Source organism: Eutrigla gurnardus (assembly GCF_963514095.1).
Source record: "Eutrigla gurnardus genome assembly, chromosome: 9".
Classification (NCBI taxonomy): domain Eukaryota; kingdom Metazoa; phylum Chordata; class Actinopteri; order Perciformes; family Triglidae; genus Eutrigla; species Eutrigla gurnardus.
Window position 1 is genome coordinate 26,432,533 of NC_139923.1, and position 16,811 is coordinate 26,449,343.

The 16,811-nt window shown below is 41.7% G+C and overlaps 2 protein-coding genes across 3 annotated transcripts in view; both read right to left on the reverse strand.

Annotated features, from left to right (window-relative positions):
* LOC311019269 (solute carrier family 45 member 3) overlaps positions 1 to 2,643 on the reverse strand; it is a 33,652-nt gene extending 31,009 nt beyond the window's left edge. The window contains exons 1-2 of the mRNA XM_084018568.1: positions 2,592 to 2,643; positions 718 to 786 (exon numbers count right to left, since the gene is read on the reverse strand). The gene's annotated coding sequence lies outside the window, so the exon portion shown is untranslated. The remainder of the gene's footprint in view (positions 1 to 717; positions 787 to 2,591) is intronic.
* A 1,622-nt stretch (positions 2,644 to 4,265) lies between these two features.
* On the reverse strand, positions 4,266 to 15,587 carry ferry3 (FERRY endosomal RAB5 effector complex subunit 3). 2 transcript variants are annotated; one of them, XM_084018570.1, is made up of 14 exons: positions 15,339 to 15,587; positions 14,759 to 14,947; positions 14,021 to 14,166; positions 12,469 to 12,650; positions 12,099 to 12,198; positions 11,786 to 11,910; positions 10,726 to 10,832; positions 10,383 to 10,580; positions 10,089 to 10,217; positions 9,324 to 9,392; positions 9,012 to 9,214; positions 7,106 to 7,163; positions 6,661 to 6,728; positions 4,266 to 5,617 (listed from the first exon to the last, which is right to left on the reverse strand). In XM_084018570.1, exons 2-14 carry the CDS (start codon positions 14,937 to 14,939, stop codon positions 5,525 to 5,527), a joined length of 1,659 nt encoding a protein of 552 aa, XP_083874696.1. In that variant the 5' UTR covers positions 14,940 to 14,947; positions 15,339 to 15,587; the 3' UTR covers positions 4,266 to 5,524. The 2 variants fall into 2 exon arrangements, with proteins under 2 accessions (XP_083874696.1, XP_083874697.1); XM_084018571.1 differs by lacking the exon at positions 15,339 to 15,587 and having other exon boundaries at positions 14,759 to 15,025.
* Between the last annotated feature and the right edge of the window lie 1,224 nt (positions 15,588 to 16,811).

A 16,811-nucleotide genomic window follows, 5' to 3' on the forward strand; every position in this document is an offset into this window, starting at 1 on the left:
CTATTTTCCAGGGTAGAATGAATAACACACTTGAGTGGTCCATGGAGAGGGGGAAAGAGGTCTTTGTGTAAGAGCAGAGTCACGGTCATGGTGACAATAAAAAGTGCCTCTGTCATGGGTTTGAGCTGTTTAACCTTTTGATCCTCTTCCCCCCTAAATGTGGCCTTTGAATTTTGAAGGGTCTAGCACAAGCCAGTCTTCACACAAAAGAAAACAGAAATGAAAACTTTAGCTCTTAAACTGCAGCTCTCTTGAGAAGGATGCCACTTAGTTAGTTTTACATTCCTGACATTGTGTTCCCTAAATAAAATCAGAAAAGAGGCTGTAAAAAGTGAGAATAAAAGCTATGCAGTTGTACATTTTGGGGGAATTTCCTGAGCAAATCAAATCCAATAATGGATTTCTTTTACAAAAAAATTACATTTTAATAAACTGATTTGTGGGTAGTAATGCACAATCAGTAGAGACTATTTTTGCACAAGAATTTATCAAAAATTGTAAAATGTACCAGTGATTCTACTGTCACCAAATAGGTATGGTCAGTGGTCTATATTAAGAAATGTAGGACTTGTATCAACTTAATTTAAGGGCTATAAATACGCTGGTAATAAATAAAAGTAATAATTTGCTCTATCAAAAAAAATGGTATTATGAATAAATACACCCACATAAACAACACATTCCCGGGTCTATTTCCTGCAGGTCCCGTCATCATACCTGGTTACTGGAACTATGTGGGATCCATCTCTGACTGGCCTTTTTTCCAACTGGATTCCACAGAAGTGCCTTTGGAAGACAGACAATGGCATTAGGTAATACCCTTGACTGACATGTTTCATTACACAACTGATGATGAATTATCCTTCATGCACGAACATGTTGCTTGAGAGTATTTTCAGTCATGGGAACGTTGTGCGACTGATGAATCAGCTGTGGATGGAAATACACATGTATGAGAGAAAAAAAAAGTCTGTGTCATCGCATTTGATGATAAGAATGTGACTTTGGAAGTGGTTTGCAAGTAAGAGCCTCCTCTACCACTAACGGACTTGTAAGAAATGGACTCTTCCATGAAACTATTTTACTGCTAAAGTCCTTAAATGTGACACAGCAAATTTCACCCTGAACTCTTAATTTCACGATGAAAACTGATTTGAGGTCGAGCTAGTCGACCGTTTAGAGGAGGCTGATACCCAACGTGCTCCTCGCCCAGTCGCATCGGTGTCTCGTCAAACGCGATGATGTACTTCTTCAGTACACTATGCATGCATTAGGATGTTGACATGACAACTGAGATATGATTTGGCATCTACAGCTGATGCATCAGACAGCAGCGTGCTTTCAGAGCAGTCTTCAGAAGGCACTTCTGTGGACTCCAATAGGAAAAGGAGTTCAGGTCTGTAATACACCAATCGCTTATTTATGGGGGGGTGTTACAACGGCAATTCTGTCAAATTAACCACTTTTACAGCACAATTGTTTTATATGAGATTACTTCATAACTTTATATATAGCACCTTTAAAAACAGAAGTTTACAAAGTGCTTTTGACAGATACACACAGGAATACTCCAGAGCCCCAAGAGAAAAAAAAATAAAAAAAATCAATGCACATATTTAATTAAGTCAATTAAATCATCACCTTCAACGGCCACTGCTGAAGTTGCTGTTCAAGACCCATATCTTCTAATAGGATGTGAACATGTTTTTTTTTTTTTGTGGTAATTTACTGTAGTAAATGCAAATCCTACGTCCAACGACTGTGTTCACAGCTGCAACTGAGCTTAGCTGAGCTCTTAGAAATACTTGACCAGTGCACGAAAACAACAAGGGTAATGTTATGTTATCATGCTCGCTCCCCACACTGCCAGTTGGAGGAGTTTGGGGAGCAACTTTCCAAAAAAAAAAAAAACAAAAAAAAAAAACAGGGTGTCCTGAAACGCCTCGGCAACCCCCCCAAACCCCTTCCCTCCCTCCCTCCCTCCTCCATATATCAAAGTGTCAAAACAGCGGGGTTTTCGCCAACGCAGCGTCACACAGCCAGTCGGACTTTCGTGTGGATAGAGAAGGTTATATCGGTCGGTAAGCCTGTAAAAGTTATTGCCACCATGGCACTTGGCACCACATCCGTGTGCGTGTGTGTGTGCGTGGAGCCTGGCGGTATACGCAGCGACGCAGAGTGGAAAAAACTTCCAGAAAGCACCACGCTGCTGCCGCTGCCGCTGCTGGAGCCCCTCGGCTAACCATTTTAGGCTACACCTTTCAGCCTCAGGCTCGAACAAACCAACACAAATCACACACGCTCCCCCCCTTGTGTGTGTGTGTGTGTGTGTTTTTCCCGTCGTATGGATGAAAAACAGCGGCACGCACGCCGACGTTAGGGTCGGAATGTAAAAGCCGTTGGTCAGCGGCAGAAAACACATAACGTTACGCTACGATGGATAAGTTTCAACACGCGCGCGCGGCGCCCGTTACACGGTAACCGGGTAAGATGTGTGTCTAAAAAAAAACAAGGCCGAATATGTGCCCGTATGTGTGACATAAACACCGGTGTGTTCCCCCGTTGAAGGACTCTCTTGAGTTCAACTTTACCTGAAGTTACCGTGCGGCTCCGGGAGATCCGTGCTGCTACTCACTCGCTCGCTCCCGACGTATCGCAGTTGCTAAACTTGCGGAGAGCCAGATACCCAGCTGTGGCGACAGTACTGGCAAGCTCCTGGCAGTTAGGACCCCGACTTCCGCTCGTACCTTTCAAAATAAACGGAGGCGAAAGCACTCGCAACGAGCACTCTCTGCTGAGTAACAGCTTCATTAACTACATAAAACATAAAAAACAATCAATAACGAACAAATGGTTTGAGATACGTGTAAAGACAAACTAAAATAAGATACACATTTTAATGTTTTGCTTCATAACGGTAATCCGAGCTTTTATTTTCTTGAAGCGTAAAAACATAGCTAGTTCCGGCAACATTACCTGTGACGTGTAACGTGAGTGGAAATAAACCGTTGTCGTGCTTAAAAACACGCTCCTGATATTTATTTATTTATCAGATATGAACCGAAGTTCAACTAGTACAAGTCATATAAAATAATAATACATTATAATAATAATTACTCTTCATATTCATGATTCATGTTGTTTTAAGCGCATCATGACTGTGTCCTAAACTAGAAGACAATTCAGAAAAAAAACAACAACTATGAATCATGTTTTCACCCTTCCCATTCAACCCTTTGGCATCTTTTAAATCCTGTGTTTTACTAGATTGTCATCCAGTCGGTGCTGGCATGCCATTCCTCAGATTTGTAATTCCCCATTTAAATTAAATTAAATTAAAAGCCAGGAAATAATTTATCAATGAATAATTATTGGGTGAAACTAGCACGTGCACAGAAATCGTTTCCACGGTGGTTTCCCACTGCTGGCCCGTATAAATCAATAAACTAATGTTTCCACATGGGAAGTGATTCGTTTCCACCTTAACGGACTTGAAAGAACTTTCATGTTTGTCATGTCTGTCATGCTTCTGAATGACTGGACATCCTCGTCTAACGAGTATCAAGTACAGATTTTGACTCCTGTCTAAAACAGCTTTTAACAGGTGCCTACTTGTTTTCCACGTTTCAGTTAAGAGTGCTGTAGTTGAATGTTACTCTGATAATTTTCAATCATTTGTTCAGAACTGAGAGAGGAAGGAGAGGCGGCCTGTCGCGCTGAATCGGCACCCGGCACTCTCTTCCCCAAGGAAACCCAACACTCCGGGCCGCTGGGACCAATCCCAAGAATGCCAAACACTCAGCAATACATATTCTTACATTTTCTTGGGGTTCTCAGCATGGCAGTGTGATAATAAACAGTTGCAGGTTTCAACATGAAGCTTCTAAATCTCATAACCCTTTGCCGGGCCACCGGGTTTTCTTATTTATCTGGAAAAGAAGAGGAGGGCAACTCTTTTAATCTTCCTAATTCCACCGCTGAGCGTGGCCGTGGCAAACTTTCTGTCGAGCTGAATTGATTTCTGTCTGTCTGAAATGGCTTACAAGCCACCATTAGATGCAGGAGGAATGCAATTCCAATGTCTGACATGGATTATTCACTTCAGAGAGATTATGTCCCTGTGGATAACCCATCAAGTCTAAATAAAAGGCTGAACCGAGTAAGTAAGTGTATCGCTGTTGGCAGAGGGAGAGAAGGAAAAAAAAAAGTGAAAATGTGAATCTGAGCTTGTGAAGGCTTTCATGAAGAATTTACATCAAATCAACGTGTTTTTCTTTTTTTATTAAAACATAAAAATAGAACCAACTGCGGTAAATATACAGAAAAAAGATCTGATTAAGAGTTGCAACTGAAGAAACCGCTGAGTTTTTTGAGAGCACTTCCTCCTCTCTTGTGATGCATGTGGACCAACTGGCAGCAGATGCTTGTTTCTACTTTATCTCTTTTCTTAACAGAAAGTGTGCAAGTGTCGTCACAGCTTTGTCTTTAGGAACAGTGCCATCTGCTGTTACAGAGGTAGAAGGGAGGGACCACATGCATGTGCACACACACACACAGAAACACACACACACAGAAACACACACACACAAAGAGTGGTCCTCACTACAACTCACTGCAATGCAGCATGAAAAATAAAAAAAAAACACCTGCTCATCTCAGCAGCAACAGCGTTTGTCTTTCAGGATGAGAGGAGCCAAGTTTATGTCACTTCATCTCTGGACGAACCAGCCCGTTAAAATATGAATATGAATTACCCCCATTGGTTTGGACTGTGAAATCTCATGTGATGGCTGAACTGTGTTATGATACATCGGGATTAATCTGTGAATATTCAAAAGATGAAATGTGATGTTGACAGCGACCTCATACTGTCGATCAAAACGTAAAAAAAAAAAGAAAAGAAAAGGCATTTAAAGAGATCCCTTTTTCTTTTCTTTTTTTAAATAATCAACATACATCATCTGTGTGGAAATATGTGACTACAAAAAGTCACACGTAGCACTATCCAGCTCCATCACTTTAGTAAACAACACCGTGTTTTTCCTCATTCGCTCTATCCGCTCCGTCGATGGCATTTTCACTCCGTACTGGCGAGTTAGAACAACTTCACAGACACACAAACGTGCAGAAAGTTACAGATTGCGGCTTTAAAAAAAGGAATAACTTGAATGCATGCAGCCCTGGTGGCTGATGTCATGATGTCATAAAACTCTTGTCACCAGAACGGCACCCCGGGGATTTGAAAATTATAAGTACAGCAGCTGCTTTGGTGATGAGCCACTAAATCCAGTGGAGTAAGACGCGTTCACACTGAGCTTTTGGAATGTGCAAAAAAAAAAAAAAAACAAGTTTCACCAACTGCACACAAATATCTCCACTCATTTTCAATGGAAAGGGGCCGATTTGTGCTACTTCTCCACTAAATCTCCACTCCTTTTAATCTACAGTTCCTGAAAAAAAAAATGTGTTAGAATAAGTCTCCATTAGTCAGAATGCCTTGAGGAATGTGGTGCACCTCTACCCGTCAGTGCTTTGAGGTGAGCGTCAGAGTTGAGGAGACACGAAAGATCTGAGGCAACATGTTGCTCAACTGGTAGAACATCTCCTCTGAGATACTCTGTCAATACAAGAAGACACACAGAGAGAGACAGCCAGGATTAGTGAGCAGCAAAGGACGGAGATTTGATGCAGCAGCAATGTGAACTCTTGGACACTGTGATGGAACCTATAAAAACCTTTTCTGAAATGAAGGGACAACAAAAAAAACACACATCTGGACTGTTTGTGTACAGCCGAGTGTTAACAGCCCCTGCGGTGTCCTTTAGTTCAACCTGACGGGGATCTTTTTCTCCCCTGAGGAAACATTAGTCAAGATGCTGAAATGATGTGAGCTCCGGCAGCTGTGACTTTTAAACGGGGAGGAACATACCACGTTAGCAGTCGCCGACTTGTCAACTGAGAATGTTAAGTATTAATCTTTACGCACCCACACACAAACAGAGCTTATATTTGGACCGGCGTCCTCTTTGAGCCGCGGAAAACAATGTTGTTTCAGAGGTGCTATTTTGAATGTCGTCTGAGCACGTAGCTGACGGGAAGCTAATGCTGTCGGGAGTCCTTTGATGCCGCTGGTTTTATCATCTTAACCTGTCAACATGAGATTGTGCTATAATCTCCGCTGCCTTCCTGACAAACCGCAAACGCTATAGGTATACGACATCCAGATAAGACCGAAATAAAACAGCCATTGCTTCATCGTGAAAAACGCCATCGCATCAAAGCCGAAGCTGGATGCTTTTCCTTTCACACAAAGTTAGACCTGGATATCCGAGTGGAAGATTGGCGGCTCTGCGTTTTTGAAAGCCACACTTTAATCCCCGTTGCTTATCACACAATTAACTGGATGAGTCTCTGAGATTTCTTTTATCACTGTAAACATTGGTCAAGAGAAACCTAAAGCTGTATAATCTTTGATTTATGGCGTGCGTTTCAAACAGCCTCTGCACTCAAAGGCAAGGCCAGGTGTGCCTTTTGTGACGTTGTGTACAAGCGAGGCCTCAAGCATACATTTCTGTGGAAATAACATAGAAATCTGCTGCCAAGAAATCACTCAAATGGATGAGCGTGAGTCGTCTCAGGTTAACGTTTTTCTGCTCTCACCTTCGGCACGAGGAACTGGACCGTGCGTGAGATTCCTCCGTCCCATGAGGCCATCTCCATCATGAAGCCTGCAAATAAAAACAGACATCACATATCAAACATCTATCTGTAATGTTCCTCTCAACAAGAGGAGCTTCTATGCTTCTCAGATACAACATCTGACATTTTTGATCAGGAAATGATCGGAAATGTAATTTGAGATCATCATTATGTAAATTGAAACTTCAAAGAACTCAGCCTCAAAAGAAAAGAACTCTCTTGCTCTTTGACCTTGTGTTTTAGAAAGCTGTTAACGTGACCTTGACAGAGCTCTGCTTTCAAACGTCAGCTGGAAATACTGCATTTCATCACAGGTCATGTTGTTTACATGTGGGCAGTCTATGAAAACAGGGTGAGAATACAATACACAGCAGAAAGGGGAAACAATTTCAAAGTTTCATCTTACCTTTGACACATTTGAATACAAGCTCTGCTCTCTTTAGACACCATGGAATGGTCATTTCCTGCATGAGAATAAAAATAGTGTTAAAAAATCAAGAAAGGCAGGTTTATGTTGTCATATGAACAGTTAAAACTTAGTCTGAGACTCAGGTTAACTAGGTCAAAAGGCAAAGTGTCTGTCAGGTGACTGCATCTACACACAGAAAGATTCAGTGCAGGAACTTTAGTCTCTAGGAGTCTCTGACGCACACAGATGTATGACACCTTTCAAGTCACCAAACTGAATCCCTGAACTGGAGACAGGAGTGTCATCGAGGTCCATGTTTAGACCCGCGTGAACGCTGCGTCACCCACTAACTGGTTTGCCTGTGTGAAACTTCCCAGGCTTGAGCTATGGGTGTCTGAGGCGGAAACAATAGGATAGCATACTAGAGGGTTGTTTTTTTTCCTGATATGAGTGAGGCTGGTGGTGCTGCTAGGCCAGCTGTTGCTGTTTGCAGGAGCGGGAAAGGAAGTTGTGATCTTTGCCAGGAGATTTCACATTTCTTACAAACCATTAAAAAAGGAACCTAACAGCTGTCAAATAGTGAAAACGGTGTCTCTGTCTGGAAACTGGCACTTTTACTTGTTTTCAAATTCCTCTCCGCAAACATTTAAAAGTGCATTAAAGTGTAATTAAGCAATTCTTTGTTTCTTTTTCCTCGAAACTTTTAAATGCTCAAGGGGAAAAAGATCTAAATATAAGAAGGGTGCAGTCCTGTGTTTGTTTTTTTATTGCAGTCTACAGTTCATCTAGACAAACTATAGTGTTTTCGATGCCAAAACACAAGAATAGGCTTGTACAAACAGGCAAACATATCCGCCGAATGGCAAACAAGACTGAAAGGAAGATGACAGATAGAAAGGTTTTCATGTGGAACCAGAAGCTATCAATTAAAGTTCCTCTGGTTCCTGTGGCTTCAAGAGTTAGAAGACTTTGGTTATGTAAACAGAGATGAAGCAAAGAAGAAATTGAACTGGGCATGTTGTGGCAGGAGTGCACTCAAGCACAGAGGCTTGATGAGAATTTACTTTCCATCTTATGGGATTCTCAGTTTATTATGTTTTCACATTTTCACTTCCATCCATTTTCAGCTGACCAAAGGAAAAAAAAAAGATTTTCCAATTTCCAGAAGTAAAAGAAAAATCCACCTTATTTTGATGGGATATTTGGTTAAACTCTCAGTTCATCAATCACTGCAAGCTTACTCTGCCCTATTATGTTAGAGTACATAGAGTGCTGCTCTGCCCTGAGGTACTAAGTAAACACAGGAGTTCACCACTCTCTACTTTGCCCTCCTGGGTTTAAAACCTGGGAAACGTTGAGTCTGAGACTGAATTCAGAGCCAGTGACTGACGAGCCCGACCACAGCCGAGGATGCGGTGCATAAACAAGCAGAGGCAGAATGACATGGAAGAAATTAAGACATCAGTGAGGGGCCATGGAAACTTCTTCACAAGAAACCATCATACACTATGTAGACTAAAGCAGATAGAAGATTATGCTGAGAGGGTTAATGACGGAGGTTCGGGAGCTGAATCTACCGATAACGATGAATCCACATCGGCTCCTGGGTGGTGTTCTGTAGCCGAGCCTGACCCCTGAACTCTTCTCCAGTTCACCAACCTCAGCAGTGAACTGTCAGTGTTTTCAGACTAATACCACCACGGTTTGGAGAGGTAACATTTAGTTTAACGTTAATCCATTACTTTTTGCTAATTATTTCAACCGTTTGCAAATTTCTTGTAGCTACATATCCAGGCAAAGTAGTTTAAAAATCACAGTACGCCACATTGTGATTTTGTTAAAATTTAGATTAATTGTGCAGCCTTAAGCAAGATGTCGATGCTGATTTTTCAGAGCTCCTTACCTCCGACATGTCGTGGACCAGCAGCAGGGGGACCGTGATGGTGGTGACGTCGTGTGTGCAGCAGACCTTCAGGATGTTCCTCAAGCCCATGATGGCCGGGTCGCGGGCCGTGATGTTCCCCGAGCGCACGTTGTCGTCCACACACAGGTGGAAGACCACGTGGACCTCCGACAGGTTGGAGTGCCGTGAGATGTAAAACTCACCTTGAGGGAGACGCGGCAGGTACAGTGTGAGAAAAATGCTGAACAGAAAAGTAATGCTGATGAATATAATAATATTATATATATATATATATATATTGAAAACCATTACCTGGCAAGATGTTAGATGGATTTCTCTCAACATTTTTGCTCTTATCGTCGCCTCCATTCCTTTGAATCTCTGGAAGAATATTGGAAAAAAACAAAAAAGATTTGTCAAAAGATCTCATAAGGACACTTAAAGGCAATGGCGAGTGGCCTTTTCTTGAAAGGCTTGTAACGTAGAAAGAATGTTTCTATATACAGCTCTGCTCGAACCACTCAACCTATGCTGTGATAAGGATCTGGACACAGTTTCAGTGCAGTGGCAGTAATGTTAAGTGTCTTCTACTTCCTGGCCATTTAATCCCCCCACTCATTCTGCCAGCATGTCGCTGACATTCTCTAACTGCGAGATGTTTTTCAGTGTGAAGTTTCTTTACTGCAACACTCCTATAGTATATAGCAGAGAGCTTGTATTTTACTCTCATGTAAGCGATAAAAGGTGCTCCTTCTTGTCTTGATCAACATCAAACTGGGTATGAACTTTAGTGTACTCAATATGTTGACCTGCATCTCATAGCTTTGTGTCTCTACTGCTGAACAAGGCCATGAATAACAATATTAGTTAAGCATTTTGTAATGCATAGCTGGCTAAAAAAATGAATTTGCAATTTTCTTCAGTGGCATCTGTGTCCAGGCCTTTTCTGGTTAAATGTACGTCCAGGATGAGATCCGTGGAGCGCCTAGATCTCACCAGTCTTGCCTTTCTCTTCTCTAATCCTCTGTGAATGTGCCGTCTACATTATAGCTGTAATGGAGCAGGCAAAAGTCTGACCAGGCTGTTCCTTCTGCTTGCTGCTCCGCTGGGCTCTGGCATAGAGCTCCACCTGCTGCACCTCGTCCAGCTGCGCCTCCAGAAAGGGGAAGTGGAAGTCTGTGCACTCCTTCGCAACAGTCGCAAAGTCTAGGGGGTCAACACAGAACAAGAGTTCATAAAAAAAGTTACGTTAAGTTAATATCCATATGCTCCAACTCAAAACACTAATTTAAACATGACTCTCACTCCTCTTTAAAGTGTTATTCTCACAGTTAAAAGGAAGATAAAAAGAAAGAAATATGTCTCCCTGACCTCTCTTGATGCCACTGTAGGAGTTGACCCTGTTGTCGACCAGCAACACCAGACCGCAGAGCGAGGAGGAGTAGAGAGAGAGCGCGGTCTGCAGCCGCCTCAGCTTGGCTCCGCTGCTGCCGTGACGACGGTGCTTACAGAAGTCCAGCACGTCCGCCCGGACCAGCCGCAGGTTGTGCATCGTTTTCAGTTGAGCTCCTGACGGGACATTGGACTGTAGATTAACATCAACGCTGCTTTACACACATATTATCAGAGAAGATGTTTTTATGAAAAACGTTTACTGAAATGTTGGCTGCCACAGAGAGAAACTGTGTGCAAATAACGTTAGAAATGAAGCTACCTAAGTGTATGGTAAAGCTCTCCTCCAGCTGAGGCTGCTCCTCAAACATCCTGGCCCCGGAGTCTGCCGGCTCCGTCAGCTGGCTGGGCTGCACCTTAATCTCCTCGCTGACAACCAATCAATCAGAAAGCAGATCTATCAACACCAGTGCATCTGGTGAACGTGTTATAGGTTCAGGGACATAACTGACAAAACCTGCAGAGTGAAAGTCCTTTTTTATAATTTAATATGAAAAGAAAGAACCACCCATCCAGCAGCAGTTTTCTGTGGATACTTCTTGGACAATAAAACAAGAAATAATAGTAGACAATATGCTTATGCAAGTCACAGTTATAAGGATTTAGTTTGAGTAAAAATTAAGAAACAATATCAAAAGGAATCCAACATGAATACCTTGATGGGCTACAGATTTAAAATATCACCAACACATTGATATTCATCACGTATAGAAGAAGAAAACTGATGCAGGGTCAGCACAGCAGCAGAGAAGCCCTCAGCATTGAGGTCTCGTTGGTTTCTGTGTTTTGATGAAATGTCCAATATATGCAGATGAGTGTGGGACCTGAATTTAAACCGCCACTCACCCCGCAGGAACTCATTACTGTGAACAGCTATTAGATTCCTTTCCCACTTCTTATCCCGCGATGCCAATCATAACTGATGTGGCAAAGCTGAGCATCAGTCAAACTAAGACGGGCGTCTGACCTCTTGTAATCACTTCAATTTGTATGTAAATGGGGCGTGCACTTCAAAAGGCAGCGGGACGCGTCGTGTTTTGGATTAGAAGCGCTGCAGAAGTGCAGATCCTGTTAGTTAAGGGTGAGTCTGACCTCTAACAAAGATTAAGTGAGACTTTTACAGTAGAACAATTCACATAAGGGACATTTGAAGCATTTTATTTAGTCAGTTTCTTGCCTTTTTAACTAATTCCTATGATCATTTACATTTTTTATATTCATTCTACTTCCATGCTAAATCACCGTACATATGAATTTAAACTCAGATTATGCTTATTAAGTTATTTTTAAGTTAACGTGTCTATAAAAGCAGACCTACTCACTTGATTTGGCTGCTGTTGTTGGATTTCTGCAGGTCCTGGTGCAGACTGATGACCCACTCCTGATACTCGTGCTTTTGAATGCCGGTGACTTGCTTCAGCTCACTGGCCCACTTGTTTTCCAACACCTGCTCAAAGCAGACAAATTCAAACATTAAGGAACTTTGATATGACAACATATTTAAATTCTGAAATCTGAATTTGAAAATCCATGTACTGCATCCCCCTGAAATGTCAGTGGTGAAATTATAACTTTGTACTGAGATCAAGGGGCTGCTTTTAACTCCGCTACAGAGCACTCAGATTTTTTTTTTACCTGCTGTGCATCAAAGTGTTGAGAGGCAACTGCATTCACATCCTGGTCACTCAAAGTATTCCCCAGCTCTTGCATCACTTTGTCCATTTCAACCGATTGCCTGCCAGACGGAAAACATATTTACCGATTTGATAAGACAGGGCCTTGTAAAGTATTCACACCCCTTGGAGTTTTGTTGAAAGACAATACCTGATTTCACGTAACAAGAATAATAATAAGGCAAAATCATTTGGAAACTATGTTCTAACTCAATTCAGAAAAGGACTAAAACAGAGGTGTTAAAACGTTGATCTAAGTTGGGACCAAATGAACCAAACTTCTGTGTGTGAGAAGTTGAGCAAATCCAAAGCCATATATCCCTGTAACCGACCTCTCTTGAAGCTTCTTAATCTCCATGTCTCTCTCGCTGATGAGCTCGGAGATGCTGACGAAGTAGTTGTGCTCCAGGTTGAGAAGGGTATCCGAGGCCGGGGAGTGAATCAGCTCATGGTAAACATCGGCGAAGTCCTCGTCCCAACTGGGCTCTTCGGGCCGAGCGTGCTCCAGCGTCGTCTGAAACGGAGACACAAGGAAATACATGACTACTTAAAGAAAATGTCATTTATTTTGTATTAATGTATTACACAGAAACGCAACCTAACCACTCTATTGCAAATTACATTTTCTGTGGTTGATTAAGCCAAATGAAGTCCAAATGTTTTGCTCAGCTCAACATAGCGGGGCACTTAAGTGCACCATCCATCATTAGTAAAGCAACAGAACAGTATTAGAATCTGAAACTCCTCTATTTATACAGACGCAGGAATCTTCAGGCCACAAACATGACGGACACTGGAAAGCGTCCATGTGTATTTCTGTGTGACTGCAATCAAATGTAAACGGTTAGCAAGTCTTAAATGTCTGAGTGCAGTGGGCCAAAGGGGCTTCACAGTACGAGCTGAGGCAGCCGTTCTCTCTTTATTGATACGTGACAGCAGCGTTTAAACTCCAGAACTTTAACCCAAATTACCTTATTGCTCTAATTTAAACACAAATTAAGGGACGTTCACTGCCAAAGAAGCGTGTAGGACAGAAGACCATTCAATTAGAAAAGCACAAAGTCTGTTTCCGTGCATCGCTATGCTGTTTTGTATTAACATAAAGTTGTAAGAAATATAAATTGTTGACCCTGTGTGCGTCCCGATGGATGTCTGCGCATCAAAGTGTAACCAAATGAAATGAAGAGACATTAAATGCAGCGCGCAGGTTTATGTAATGAGATTTTCTTTCCCCCCCCCCCATCAGGAACTCATGAATAATGAATTTGCAGATGCACTGCTCTCCTTCTGTATAAATTACTTTAATAATCCATGGCTGACCTGAAGTCAGCGGGAGCATTCAAGGACACTTCCGAAACACCGCTGTGATACGGCAGAAACATGGGAGTAGTGGATATACGATCAGGGTGCGTTGAGCAGCCAGCCTCTGTAATTAACCCTCCGACACCCATGGGATTGCCAGGGATCCTGACCGACATGATGTCTTTAAGTGGCTCAAAGCTACAGTGACGTTACTGGTTTCATATGAAACTGGAACAACTGAGGAATCAATTGATACCACGAGTGAATAGCGTGATTGAATAGCGTTCAAAATTATGGGCATGTCTGTAACGGTAAGACTTGACATGTATAAATGAAAATGGGTTCTACGAGCGAATACAAAAACAACGAGACAAAGAGTGTGGAGTTGTTTAAGTTTCTTAATAATAGTGATATGCACATATAAAGGGTTTGTAATGAGTAGTTATTATAAACTGGATAGTTGAATGTAACATGTTCAGGTCCGCCCATGATTATACTGCAGATGCTGATATTCAGGCTTTTGGTACAAGCAACTAATGTTGAGTTTTTAAACCACAATAACAATACAAAATGTGGTATCACCTCCACATAAGACCTGGTCCATGCGTTGGTGAGCTGGTTTACGTCCACATCTCCCATTGTGAGTCTTTGCAGGGCCAGCTCTGCCTCTCTGTCATAGTCCAGGGTGGTCTCCCTCTCGATGAAGCTGGAAAGGGAGATTTTAAGCTCTGCGGGAAGCAAAAAAAAACAGTAATTTAAAAAAACGTTTTCATTTATTTTAGTATTTCCAGCAGAGTATCATGCTGGAAAATCAGCGGGCTGGATCCATTCCATCTGTTTTAGTTTTCAAACAGCATGCATGCTGATCCTGACAATACAATCTCTTTCCCAGAAAGATGTGTTGAGAGACATTATTTGAATAGATTCATCTCAAATAAATGAAATCTGTTTGAATTGAGAAGTTTAAAATACCACGTTAGCAGTCACCAATGATCAATTGTGTGTCAATTTTGTTCAGTTCTAATAGGAGAATATTGTAACAAATATTCTCACCTGTAAAATAAGAATACAGAGATTAATGATTTGGTGATTTCTTTTCAAAAGACAACGTGGAGTGCTTCCTTCCAGACCACAAACAGCCCCTGAAGTAGTTTTCTCCTTTCAAACGCTTGTGTTTTGATCCTTGTATATTGCAAATGTTAGGGTTGGGTTGAAACTGGAACAGGGATTGCCTCAAAAAAAGGTTAAAAGATACATAAGAGTGTAATTTGAGAAAGTCACCCCGAGCAGAATAAACACAGCAGATGGCATCATTCTCACCGTTCTCTATGTAGCAGGGTATTTTATGCAGCAGCATCAGGCGTCCGTGAAGGTCACAGATGTTCTCCCTGACAGGAAACTGCAGAGGCACCTTCAGGACACAGTTGTGTCTGCCGGCCCTGAACTCAAACACGAACTCCTTCTCAGCAGTGCTGCTCACTTTGACTCTGTTCTTCTTCATGGCTGCAGCTGGGAGAGGAGGAAAACAAGGATGCAACAATTAAATGGTAGAAAACAACACACCTGAAGTATGTGACGTAATGGGTTATTATTATGCAAAGGAATTAAAGCAGAGTCAGACATACGTACTGTAAACATACAGGATTTCTTCATTAATAGCTTGTTAAACTGTGATTGGCCGGACAGGTGTTTTGCAGTTTCTAAAATCAATATTAGTCATAGATAACCCCTGTTAGCTGTCAGCTAACGTCACCCTGTTATTGTGGATGTAGCTAGCTAGCAGTGTAGCTAACGCGTAGCTACGAAACTAACGATAATACAAAAAAGAGAAGCATTTTTATCGTGGCCGAGCATCGCTGTTTGCTGTATTTTTTAGTGGACACATCATTTTAAAAATTACCTGAGACAGAATGAATGTGGTGTTTCCTGCTGCAGAGACCAGACAGGCGGATGTTTGGTTCAGTCAGCTGACCGCTGCTTCACGGTGTGTCGTAAGCGGCGTGACAGCAACAGCACTTTCGCGAAAAAATAAATAAATACAAATAAATACAAATAAAAGCTTGATGTTGAGGAAATAAGTGCAAATGTTTATGTGGGTTGTTGTCTGTCACGTACAAAGCAGATTTACACCGCGACGAACCCGGAAACTCCCCGAGACTTTACTTTACCAGAGCGGTTTGTTTTCCTTTGGCGCCACCGCCCCCTGCTGGACAAAGACGGTACAACCAGTAGGATCTTCATTCAATCAAATGGGAAAACTGGAAAATATACTCTAAAATGATGCATTTGTGTTATAATCAACTGTGATCGATATGAAAAAATCTTGTGAAGGTGGGATAAGTGAAAGCAAAACATATTTCTGATAAATAAAATTCCAAATCAACATCAAATGAATAATGTGTTGTGACTGTGTAATAATGACCTTTCATAGCTTCACTCCATGATAAGTTATATCTCAGTTAATTTGGATCCATGTTTGCCAACAAAGGACCCTGTTTTACAGGGGTTAGCAGTCGTGGGTGTAGCTACAACGTGAACAGGAGAGGGCTGAATACACCACCCTGGGAGGCTCCAGAGTTCAACTGTGGCTCCCGATCCAAACAGCCTGGGGTCTGTTTGCAACTCTAACAACCAGTTGCAGAGTGAGGTATTCAAGCCCAGAGTGCTAAGTTCATCAGTTTCATAGAAGAGAAATCAACACACAAACATTCCGATTTAGGTATGCGAGGGTTGAGTGGAGGCTTGGTTTGGTTCGGGGGTATTTATTAATTTGTTTAACTTTATATTGTATATAATATTATAACAACTAAGCTACTGAAGCAAGTTAGTTTTAATGATGAACCCAGAGACTCTCTCTGACCGCAACACAATCAAATACAATATGCAAACTGACAAAATATATATATTAATGATTTACACCAACAAGTCTCTTCCTTTCATTTTCATCTTCATCCGTTTTTGTCAATGCAGAATACAAATAGAATAGTATCATATAGCCTAGTGTAAACATTTTTAAAAGTGACTTGTGAATCCAGTCAAAAGTCATGTTCAAAGAGTACATAAGAGTTTTTAAACTTATTTTTATTTTATTTGTGTCGTTTATTTGCCTTGTCCGCGCGCATGTGTATAGTGTGCGTGTTTGCGTGCACGCCCATACACGCGTGCGTGTGTTTTCTTCAAGTTTGAGTAAGTAAGGGACCGCGTTAAAAGTGACACTCCCTCGTACATCCGGGAAACCCTTTCTCTTCACAGATATAAATAAAAGTTATTCCTCGCAGTGCGTCATCCTTTACCCACGATCAAAAAAATAAACAAAGAGGATTAGAAGAATATTATTTTGGCCTCGCGGGTTTTCGTGAACACGCTGTTGTTT

Excerpts from the sequence above, each read along its gene's own strand:
- ferry3 (XM_084018570.1), bottom strand. The coding sequence starts at position 14,939 with ATGAAGAAGAACAGAGTCAAAGTGAGCAGCACTGCTGAGAAGGAGTTC. Across the intron at positions 12,199-12,468 it reads ATTAAGAAGCTTCAAGAGAG|GCAATCGGTTGAAATGGACA; the intron begins GTCGGTTACAGG and ends TCCGTCTGGCAG. Across the intron at positions 11,911-12,098 it reads AACACTTTGATGCACAGCAG|GTGTTGGAAAACAAGTGGGC; the intron begins GTAAAAAAAAAA and ends TGCTTTGAGCAG.